Here is an 11789-nt window from a genome sequence, read left to right as displayed (position 1 = left end):
TATATATATATATAGGTATATATATGTCTTCTTTTTTTAAGTACCCTTAAAAGATCTTCCTCCAGCCAGTCCTACTCCATGGGAGTTCCCTGATTCAGGACGTTTTCTAACCACTTTTTCACCCTTTCCAGACCTTGATATTTGCCCTTCCTCTCCCTATGTTTTCTTACTCTGCAAGGACCTACAGACCCGATGGACCCGATCGCAGTCAGAGGCCACAGGGAAATGGGGCATCAGGCAAGTGCCTGCCCAAATTCCCCACCACTTCGTCCCCACCATCGCAGCAGGGGGTGATGGGCACCCCAGGAGAGGGGCATCTGCCCACACCAAAATGCCTTGGCCATGGAGAGAGCAACAGGGAGGCTTTTGTTCTGCCCCAGAAACTTCTCATCCTTCTTTTCGGCTCCTTTTTTTATTTCTTTTGGCTGCGCTCGCACAAATCTGAAGCAGATTAAAATATAGCTCCTCCCCTAGAAAAAAAAAACCCAACCCCCAACGCTTGGCTGCTTCAAATCATCAGATTTCTGTGAAGCCTTTTAAAAAGTTAACAGTTTCCTGGATCCTGTGCAGGCTGACTTAGTTTTTCCCTCAAGCTTCCATTTCTCAGCTCTTGCAGGGGATCGGGGTAGCTCAGATGAGGAGAAGGTTATTTCACACAGGAGTTGTATGAGTCTGGTTTAAGACTCATAGGGGACCGAAGGGTTGTCCCCAGGAGGCTGTGCCACTGCAGTATGACCAACAGGTAGGTCCTGGCTGCATCAGTGGTGTCCTTTTGGGGTAAAATATTAGGGAATTGGTCGCTGGAAGCAGGATGCTGTGGGTAGGACAGGGCTCAGTTTCCACCACCCATTTGTTTGCTGGTGGCTGTGATGGGTTGGAGCTGCTGCCATGGGCACGGGGACCATTGGAAAAGCTGCCCAGCTCCAGCTGGATATGACCGTAAGGAGATTTTCTGGCTCAATGATGAGATTTGTTGCCCTAAATCCAGCCTGGATCCTCCTTACCTGCTGTCTGCACTTGCATGTTTGCTCTACCATGGCATCACTCGGTGGGAGAGCTGGCCTGGCTCTGGTGAGAAGAGCATCATGAGTTAAAGTGTAAAGGAAAGAAAAATCATCATCTGGTGCTGGTTGGTTTCATTGCCTCTTGCAAAAAATGACCCGAAGCTTTCCCAGATGGAGGATGTGTGATTTTCTCTCGGGTGGCTGAGGAGCTGGAGGTGGCCAACCTTGGCCAACGCCTTGGCCAACCCCAGTGACTGTCAACATGAGCCCGAGGGCGAGCAGGGACAGCCAAAACATCCCCTGTCCTGCGAGCGTGACCGAGGGGAGAGCCCCTGAACCTTCCCAAATCCCTTTGACCCAGCAAACAGCGCGGAGACGAAAACCAAACCCAACCCTAACGCCGAGCTGCACATTAACTCTGCCAGAGCTGGGAACAAAGGTTTGGGGGCTGGTTTGGGCTTTTTATTGAATTGATTTGCAAAGCAAACCAGCTGGGCTGAGCAGAGCGAGCGGTGGTGGAGGAGCGCGAGCTGCCGGGTGGTTGCCGTGCTATAAAACCCCATCCCCACCGGCGCTCGCGGCGGGGTGTGCCGGCTCCCCGAGCTCTTGTCGCATTTCCACGTTGGCCGGGAGAGTTTGTGAACATGCGTGGTCGTCTCTGGAGGCTTTAATCAAATCCAGGCTGTGCGAGAAATCGCCTGGAAACTTCCAGCCACTGAGGAAACCGAAAGCAGCCGCAGAGAGGAGGTTTTCGGGCGAGCTTTCGGAGATGCAGCTTTCGGTGAGGGGCGCGAGGAGGGTGCGGGCGAGGGGTTAGCGCCCGCGAAGCAGCCAGGATGAAAGGTGAGTCCGCTCATGGGGAGCTCACAACACACGTACAAACAACACGTATATGATGGGGGGATAGAGGAAAGCCCGGGGGTTTGGCAAAAAAGGGGTCTCAGGGGGGTGTAGGAGCAAGGACGCTGCTTGGAGATGGAGCAGGACATTCAGAGGGTGCTTTGATTTTTGGAGCATTGCTCCTTGGTACATTTGGGTTCAGGTTTTGTGGTTTCTCTGCCGTCTTCTCACCCCGTTTAATGCGCCGCTGCGAACTCCGTGCGCTAGGGGAGCGTTTTGTTATCCCTCTGTAGTTTTATTTGGGAAACGGGGTTCGGGCTGCAGGTGCTTTCCCGGTTGTGAAATTTAATTGCACGTCCAGCCCTCTCCTGTGGAAAACAAGGCAGATTTTGAACTTGCTTTGCTGAGCTGGGGCTGGGTGAACTTTATGCCCAGCCAGAGACGGTTGTGATCGTTCAAGGGTGAACGGCTCAGAAAACGATCGCAGTAAAAAGGAATATTAAGAGGAAATAACAAATATGTGCTTTCCAGTTAAGGGTTTTGAGCGCTAACGTGGTGTTACAGCAGTGAGGGGATTTTACAGAGGCATGGGGCTGGTTTTTTGCCCGACTCCTGCAAACCACCTTGGTAGGAATATTGTAAATTATTGGTGTCCCGCGCAGCGAGTCGTAAAACCGAAATCATGGGAGCAATGAGGTGCTGGAGTCATTATCCCCGGCAGCTGCTCGTGGTTTAATTGGGTCTGTCCAAGGGGAGGGAGGTTTTGGTCACGCGTCGGGGTTTTTGCAGGGGGGAATAAAGCTGAAATCTGCCAAAATGCCCTTAAACCGCCCGATCCGCGTCTCGCATGGTGAAAACCAAACCAGGTCTCGATGGGTTTGGAAGGGGGATTTCTGCAGAGAGAGGAATCGGTCTTGGAAAGCACAGGAGGGGAAGGGAAGGAAATCTTCCCTTGCTGCAAGGCTTTCTGGCTGGTTTCCATATTTTAGCCTGATACTTTAGGGTTTTTTTGGGGTATTGGGTACAGCTAGGGCTGCTCGGCCGCAAATCCCCACCGTCCATCTGATGCAGCGTTGAACTTGAAGGATGAGGTGTGTGGAGAAGAGGGGAAAAAGCTGGAGGAGAAGCTCACAGCGGGAGAAGAAAAATCTTGGCTGATCCAGCCCTGCTTTGTTTTCGGGGCTGCTGAGATCTCCTTCCCCCTGTCCACTTTTGGATGGACCATCGGTCCCTGGAGGATATCCCCGTGTTCCCGAAGGAGCCTCACATCCCTGTGTTTTCTCCCTGTCTCCGCAGCCTACCCATGAGCTCAGACTTCCAGCACTACAGTTTCAGGATGCCGAACATCGGGTTCCAGAACCTTCCTCTCAACATATACATCGTGGTTTTCGGCACGGCCATCTTCGTCTTCATCCTCAGTTTGCTCTTCTGTTGCTACTTGATCAGGTAAGCAAATTTTCCTTCCAGAGCTGCCTTGGTTCAGACCAAACCCATCACTAATCCCAAAAACAAGGGTGGCATCACCTTGTCCTTGATGTATCTCACGCCAACCTGATGTGACCCCTGAAGTCGTTTCAGTTGCCCTCATCACCAAAGAATTTGCTCAGTCAGACCCAACATTCACCCCTAACAGAGCCAGGAGACCCCGTGCGTACACAGTGAGTACCCCACACATAAACAGTACCCAGCATACACACAGTGAGCACCCAGCGCATACACAGTGAGTACCCCACACATAAACAGTACCCAGCATATACACAGTGAGCACCCAGAGCTTACACAGTGAGTACCCCACACATACACAGTGAGTACCAAGCACATACACAGTGAGTACCCAGAGCTTACACAATGAGTACCCAACACATACACAGTGAGTACTCTGCACATACACAGTGAGCACCCAGCACATACACAGTGAGTACCCAGAGCTTACACAATGAGTACCCAACACATACACAGTGAGTACCAAGCACATACACAATGAGTACTCTACACGTACACAGTACCCAGCATATACAGTGAGTACCAAGCACATACACAGCGAGTACCAAGCACATACACAATGAGTACCCCACACATACAGAGTACCCCGTGCATACATAATGAGCACCCAGCACATACACAGCGAGTACTCCACACATACACAATACCCAGCACGTACACAATGAGCACCCAGCACATACACAGTGAGTACCCCACACGTACACAATACCCAGCACATACACAGTGAGTACCCCACACATACACAGTGAGTACCCAGCACATACACAGTGAGTACCCAGAGCTTACACAATGAGTACCTCACACATACACAGTGAGTACCAAGCATATACACAGTGAGTACCCCACACATACATAGTGAGTACCCAGCACATACACAGTGAGTACCCAGAGCTTACACAATGAGTACCCAACACATACACAGTGAGTACTCTGCACATACACAGTGAGCACCCAGCACATACACAGTGAGTACCCAGAGCTTACACAATGAGTACCTCACACATACACAGTGAGTACCAAGCATATACACAGTGAGTACCCCACACATACATAGTGAGTACCCAGCACATACACAGTGAGTACCCCACACATACACAATGATCACCCAGCACATACACAGTTAGTACCCCACACGTACACAATACCCAGCACGTACACAGTGATTACCCCACACATACACAATACCCAGCACGTACACAATGAGCACCCAGCACATACACAGTGATTACCCCACACATACACAGTGAGCACCCAGCACCGCCTGCCCAACACACCTCAGAGCTACCAGCCCCGCCAAGCGATTACATTCTCCACTTTGAAAACAGGAGATATATTTCTGTGTGTACTCAAACAGGCATGAAAACGTGGTTGGCTACTCAGAAAGGCTGGAAAAGGATGTTTTATGGTTCCTCCTTTCTGCTTATGTTTCAACACGTTTCTCTCTTTAATGAGTAACTCATGGACTGTGTGCTTAAGAAATGTTTAATACCCGCTCCGTTCGTTATTGTACACAAATTACTCGTTCAACAGCGCAGTTTAGAGATTAATGGTGCAGGGTTGATTTGTTAATCAGAACAATGGGGAGCGGGACGGTTAAAGGTTGTTCCAGTTTGGGGCTTCTTTTAATTATTTTATGAGCTACTGAGGAGAGAGTTGGGCCACCAGTCCCCTCCCTCCATCCCTGTCAGACGTGTGTGATCTTTTCTTGCACCACGGAGGCTGCATCTCACAGGGTTTCTTATCCAGAGAGCGTTGAAGATGATTTTGTCTTGCTTTTGTAGACCAGAGAAGCAAGATTTCAGCGTCGCCTTCTAAATATTTGATAATTTCCATCTATTTTCAGCTCTGTGCGAAGCAAAGCCTCATAAAACTTGCAGGTGAGCCCAAACCCAGGCTTATCCAGGGATGATCTGTGCTGCTTGGGCATCACATCTTCACTTTTGCCCACAAGTATGCACAAGAGAAGAGTGTTTGAAGGTCCCTCAAACCAGGACACAGATCAAGGGGTTATCCCTGACCAGGCAATTTGTATTTTAACAAGGTCTGGGTTGGGATGTTGCATCCGTGTCCATTTCAACTGGGATGCCAGTGGGATGGGACACCAAAAATGAGACAAAACGGTGTTCAGAAGGCTCAAGGACTTGTTTTGCCCAGATTGGGCTTGAATCTATACGGCTCACTTGCAAAACCAAGAGGTGTTTGGACTTCCAGACTGTTTTCCTGGGCACCGGGTCTTGCTGGGTGTGTTCTGCCCCAAAGAAGAAATAACAAGGAGTAATGTCTGGAGGATCAAGCCAGAAAAGCTTTAAATTTAGAAGTGGGAGGCATGTTGTAAGAGAGAGGGTGAGTAACCGTTGAAAGGAGCCAGCAAGCGAAGTGGCAAATCCTCTGTCTTTAAATCAAGACAGAGGACCTTTCTGGATGAGACGTTTTGGCTCCCGTTCCCGGCAGTAACGAAGTGCTATTTAACGACCTATGATAGATGGGAGGTTGCATTAGATCATCTAATGATCCTTTTATAGCCCTAAACTCTATAGGGACTCGGTGAATCGCTCTTCAAACCACCACCCCCAGCTCTTTTATTGGCAAAACAGAGCCAAACAAGCATCCTCTGGTCCCTGTTTGGGAGGGTTTTGCCGCGCCACGGGTTTTAGCTGTGCCGATGTCCCCTGGGAGCATCCACCTCCTTTGAGTGTGCTCTGTGACCTCAGCTGGTGTGGATTTCGTATACAAGGGAAAAGAGTGACTTGAAATTGTGTTTTAACCCCTCCTGAACCAGCTGCTGAAGCCTCCTGGGTTACCCCACGCCTTCCCGACCCCTTCTGCACGGCTTTAATACACAATTACAGCTGGGGGCTGTGTAAAAGGGAGGTGTTGATTTAACAAGCGGATGCAATGTGGATCGTGCCGTGTCGTCGCACAGGAACCCACCCAGGCCAGGGATGGTCCTTTTCCATCAGGAAGCACGGAGAGCTTGGGAAGAGCTGACAAAACCCACGGGAGGAGGTTGTTCAATTGGGCGATGGTGTGGGTGTACGCACAAGTCTGCGGCTCCGCGCTGCCTTTCAAGACGCTGTGTGGTCCCTTATCTCCATCTGCCAAAAATTCCTCCGGAGTCGCAGCTCTTGACAGGAGATGGATGAAGCTCTGGGTCCAGCGGGGGCCGACGCTTGCCAGGATCCGGGCTCTTGTTACCGCAGCTGCGTTGGTCCGACCGGGCTCCATCTGGGATCCTGGCTTTGAAAGGGCAGCGTGGAGGAGCAGCTCGCACGCTTCAGGACCAGATGTGCTCATGCCCTTCCCCGTAACCTTCAGGAAGGGGTTTTTTTCTGCAAATTCTTCCTGTATTGCTCAGCATCAGCCGTGGATCCATGTTATAGGATAGAATCATAGGATCACAGCATGTGTTGGGTTGAAGGGACCTTTACAGCTGATCCAGCCCAACCCTGCAGTCAGCAGGGACATTGGGACCAGATCAGGTTGCTCACAGCCCCATCAAGCCTGGCCTTGAATATCTCCAGGGATGGGGCCTGCACCACCTCTGGGCAACCTGTGCCACTGATCGACCACCTCATGGGGAAGAGCTTTTTCCTCATAGCCAACCAAAATCTGCCCTTTTCCAGTTTAAAACCATTCCCCCTCGTCCTATCGCTCCATGCCCCAGTGAACAGCTCTTCCCAGATTTCTTATAGGCACCTTTCAGGTCCTGGAAGGTCGCTATAAGGTCCCCTCGCAGCCTTCTCTTCTCCAGGCTGAACAACCCCAGCTCTCTCAGCTGTCTCCATAGCAGAGCTGCTCCAGCCCTTGGATCATCTCTGTGGCCTCCTCTGGTCCCGCTCCAGCACTTCAATGTCCTTTTTGTGCTGGGGACTCCAAAGCTGGACCCAGCCCTGCAGGTGAGGTGTGAGCAGAGCAGAGCAGAGGGGCAGAATCCCCTCCCTGGCCCCATGGCCACACTTGTTGTGCTGCAGCCCAGGCTGGGGTTGGTTTCTGGGCTGCAGATGCACATTGGTGGCTCTCATCCAGCTTCTCAACCCCCAGTGCCCCAAGTCCTTTTCCTCAGGGCTGCTTTCCAGCACAGCATCTCCCAGCCTGTGTTGGTAACCAGGATTGCCCCTACCCAGGTGCAGGACCTTGCCCTTGTCCTTGTTGAACCTGATGAGGTTCCCCTGGGCCCACCTCTGCAGCTTGTCCAGGTCCCTCTGGATGGATCCCTTCCCTCTGGCACGTTGACCTCACCACCCAGCTTGGTGCCATCAGTGAACTTGCTGAGGGTGCACTCACTGTCAGCATCATTAATGAGGACATTGAACAGCACTGGTGCCAGTACAGACCCTTGAGGGACACCACTGGTCACCGTCCTCCCTCTGGACACCGAGCCCTTGACCACTGCTCTCTGGATGCGACCACCCAGCCAATGCCCAGGGGTCACTTCTTCCCCATCACTGGTCCAGATGCCACCACCACATCCACAGACGCTTGGGCTCGTTCTGCACAACACCGTCCCTCCGGTGGCTTTGGTGACCGCTCCGTGCTCCGTCGGATGCTTTTTCCCATCCTGGGCAAGATTTTCCCCTCGGATGCTGTCTCCAGGCTCGTATTTTGCTTTGCCCCATCTGGATTTCATAACCAGTTTCCCAGCTGCCAGGATCCCTGCGGATCGGGCCGGTTTCACCCCGGTTTTGCTATTGTTTGCGCATCTCCTGCTCCTGTTTCTGCTGGAGGTCGTTGGTGGAGGGATGCGACTTTTGGAGAGTATTTTTGGAGACGTGAATTTACAGGCCAGGGGGGTCCTCATCCCAAATCACACTCGGGGCTGGCTGGGGAAAATGGAAGTTTTAAGTTTTAGTTTTTCCAACTTGGTGTGAGTTTTTGGAACAGGTTCATCCCCTCCATCTCCATCCCTTGATTTGCTCCAGGAATGGATGCTATTGGGGGAAAAAAAACCCCAAAATTGTGCTGACCACAGTGGGGGGGGACACAGTTTATAATCCTGAGTTTGCTCCACCGCTACAGCCCCAGCTCTTCCCCTGGGTCGTGCTTGGACATAGCCCACCCCTGGCTGCTCTCCTGAGAAAACCCCTCAAAATCCCAATATACAGGTTCATTTCCCTGCAGTTTTTGGCAGCTCCTTGTCTCTCTGGTTATTAAATTGCCCCCTGCTCTGCAATAAGAGATGAGAGATGGAAGATGTCCCCTTGCTTCTCCTCAAGGCTCTCTGCTCCAGTGAGATCTTCGGATAAATTGAAGCCCATCCTTTGCTTAACCAGGGGGTGACCTCTTGTTGAAGGCTTCTCCCTGAGATTTTGGGAGGCAGAAGCAGCACAAATGATATTAAAACCGAAGATAAAGCCATGTTTGAGCAACCCAGCATCAGCCAAGCAGCGATTTTTCCAAGTGTGGAAAATTAGGGAGGTCGAAAGAGGAAAACAGGGGGAGTCTGTGTGCTTCTGGATGGAGATTTTGCCTCCTTGGCTACAGGGGAAGCTGACTGTGGCTTAGATGTATCATTTTGTGTGGCTGATCTCATTCCTGGAATGAAAAAATTTAAATATATATATATATATTTAATCTGGAAAGGAGGGAAATTAAGTGTTGGGGTATTAGAGAGGTGGGTATTTGGGCCTGGGTTCATGTTTTCTCTGTTTCGTTTGCAGGCTCAGACACCAAGCACACAAAGAGCTTTACGCCTACAAACAGGTGAGGTGATAACACGGTAAATCATCCTCTTCACTGGAGTGGTCCCCCCCTGCAGGTTTCCTTGTGCTGTTCTTCTCCTAGGGGGCCTTTTGGCTTTCAAAGAGAAGCTGTAGCACCCGGGCAAACGTCTGTCCAGGAAAATGTAAGGTATTTCTGCCAGCTGGGCACCCCGGGAGCATCTCTCACCCGTTAAGTGTGCAGATCTCCACATTTTCGGATGAAATCCCTGCGTGGTGGGGACATCTCCACCCCTGGAGTAACCCCATCGCTTCCCCAGCAACCGAATGATGTTTTGTGGGGTCTGGATCTGCTCCCTGGGTTGGACCCGGCTGCTCTGGACCTCCCGCATCCACAGGGCCCTCATAGGGACCTAATTTAGGGACATCACCAGTTTTTCCCCACATGCACCCACACTTTGCTAAAATAAACATGGCCAAGAGATTGGTGCTGCTTCAGGGTCCTGTTTTCTTCATGATTTTTGTGATGTTTTGTGTAATTTTCCTGCCTCCGATCTCTCATTGGAGCAGGAAACTTGGTGGTGTTGGGCTGATGTGATAACACGTGGTCATCCTGGATTTACAGCCCCCTCCAGGTGTGAAAATGGAGTGAAAATGAAGTGCAGAGGCCCATGCAGGAGCTTGTTGCAGAGCCCAGGAGGTTTAAAATCAAGAGGAAACCTGGATTTGGTGCTGGCGTCAGTGGTTAGGGCTGTGCCAGCACTGCCATCCTCCTGTTCCTGCATGGGGTGAAGGCCTGATGTGCTCCTGGCTGTGCTGGGGTTACTGGGGGGGGGTTCCCAGTTCTACTGGGACAATAAATGGGGTCCCTATGGGGTCTTTTCTTGTGAACAAGCTGTGTCCTAACCCCTGTGCTCTGTCTTGCAGGTTATACTCAAGGAAAAGGTGAAGGAGCTGAACCTACACGAGGTGAGCACATCCCCAAGGAGGGGCTGGATTAAACCATGTCCCTTCTCTTTATGGGCCCCCCTTATTTACTGCATTATTATTATTATTTACTGCATTATTATTTGTATTCTTCACTGCATTATTGTCCCCACTGGATAAAAAGCTGTGGATAAAAGAGGAGGCCACCATCAGAGCGTGACGATATCCAGCCCCGGTGCTGGGGCACAGTAAACTCTGCTGGGATTTAATGGGAATCAAAAATAAACACGCTCCCCAGCTGCTTTGCAGCTTGGCAGGGAAACGCTGCTGGAAGAAGCAGGCAAAAATGTGTCTGCTTGGATCTGTTAAGAATTAAAACCCCTTTTTCCAGCCCCAAAAACATGGGGGTTTCCTCTCAAATTCGGGAGGAGGATTCCAGGCTGTTTTGGGGCTGAGTGTCCCTATTTACAAACCATTTTGAGCAGGAATCTGTGTGAACCCTGCTTCAAACATGGGCTGCATTTATTTCCCCCAGTGACACCAAAAAAGCCAACCCAAGTGTTCTCATCTGTTAAATACCAGCTCCATTTCTTTATGAGCCACTATTTTATTTTAACTTCCCCGAGCAGAGGCCCCGATTTCTGATCCCTCACATGAAGCTGCCTTGCAGCGGGGTTTTTCTGCCAGCACAGAGACTTCAAAACACTTCAAAACACATTTGGAACCGCGCCGGAGCCGGGAATGGCAGCGATAACCCTGCATCCTCCTCCTCCATCGCCTCTTCTGCCAGCCCAAACGCTTCTGGGGAGGACGAGGGGGGTCCGTGGGGAAGGGGACGGAGCAGCTCGAGCTCTTCCCTGGGATTTGGGAAAGGCTGGAAGGGTTTCGCTCCAAAATAGCCCTTTTTTGGGGATTTGGATTTGGGTATTTACAGTAAGCGGTTGTGAAAGTGGATTTTGCAACGTCCTGGGGCGGCTGCCAGGGCTCACCCAGAATAAAAATCCCCGCCAAAATCTTCAGCCCCGAGTTTCGGGGTTTGGTTTTCCTCTGTTTTCCATCACAAGCCCTCTCCTTGGCCTTGGGCTGTTCCTCGTGGCTGCTCCTCCAGGGGGGGCTCCGAGGTCCCCTCTGCCACAACAGGGGAACCCAAGCCTCAGCCTGCGATCCCAAAGCCCAGCAGTGAAGTCTGGGGAGGCTTTAGGGGGAACTTCACCCCTCTGGGATGCAGAAACCTCCCTCCTGATCCTGGCCAGCATCAAGACCCAAACTGCCCTTTTTTTTTTCCCCTACCAAAGGGCAGGGGAAGGCGAGCGCTGAGGAGATGGGAACTGCCTGAGGGCATCATTTAGGGGCAGGTTTTGGGGTTTTTTTTAACTTCATTTTGCTTCCCAGCAGCTGACTTTTTTGGTGTCTTTCAGATCTGCGCCGTTTGCTTGGAGGAGTTCAAGCCCAAGGACGAGCTGGGGATCTGTCCCTGTAAACATGCCTTCCACAGAAAGTGAGTGTATATCTATTTATGCAGCTATTATTTAGCCATATTTATAAAATACCTACACAGAACTGCTGGGACAAGGCCCCCAGGGCAGCAGTGACAGCCCCAAGGCAACGGATGACGCCTGGGGACGTGGGTTTCACTTGGTCACCCTGGGGTGAGGCCAGAGTTGGCCTCAACGATGCTCATGGATCCTTTGCACCTCAGCCTATGATGCTCTGAAACGCATATGTAGCTAAATTAAATTAAATACATTAAATTAAATACATATAAATATAAAATTTGGAAGGAATTTATTAGTATATAATAAATAATAGATCTATTATAATGTATTTTAGAAAAAGGTAACATGCTATTGGTTTTATG

General features: G+C 50.8%; 1 protein-coding gene across 1 annotated transcript; it reads left to right on the top strand.

Moving 5' to 3' along the window:
* The first annotated feature begins 3147 nt into the window (after nucleotides 1–3147).
* RNF24 (ring finger protein 24) lies at nucleotides 3148–11433 on the top strand. Its single transcript, XM_010190049.1, has 4 exons — nucleotides 3148–3290; nucleotides 9005–9047; nucleotides 9932–9973; nucleotides 11350–11433. The coding sequence occupies exons 1-4, from the start codon at nucleotides 3148–3150 to the stop codon at nucleotides 11431–11433; spliced, it is 312 nt and encodes a 103-aa protein (XP_010188351.1).
* The last annotated feature ends 356 nt before the right edge of the window (nucleotides 11434–11789 follow it).

Source organism: Mesitornis unicolor, unplaced genomic scaffold, assembly GCF_000695765.1.
Source record: "Mesitornis unicolor isolate BGI_N332 unplaced genomic scaffold, ASM69576v1 scaffold18768, whole genome shotgun sequence".
NCBI classification, from domain to species: Eukaryota; Metazoa; Chordata; class Aves; order Mesitornithiformes; family Mesitornithidae; genus Mesitornis; species Mesitornis unicolor.
The sequence above is the reverse complement of the archived record's forward strand: the minus strand, read 5'-3'. Positions and strand labels throughout refer to the sequence as shown.

Coding starts and splice junctions, on each gene's coding strand:
- RNF24 (XM_010190049.1), top strand. CDS start 3,148: ATGAGCTCAGACTTCCAGCACTACAGTTTCAGGATGCCGAACATCGGG. Junction 3,291..9,004: donor TTCTGTTGCTACTTGATCAG/GTAAGCAAATTT, acceptor TTTCGTTTGCAG/GCTCAGACACCAAGCACACA. Junction 9,974..11,349: donor AGGAGCTGAACCTACACGAG/GTGAGCACATCC, acceptor GGTGTCTTTCAG/ATCTGCGCCGTTTGCTTGGA.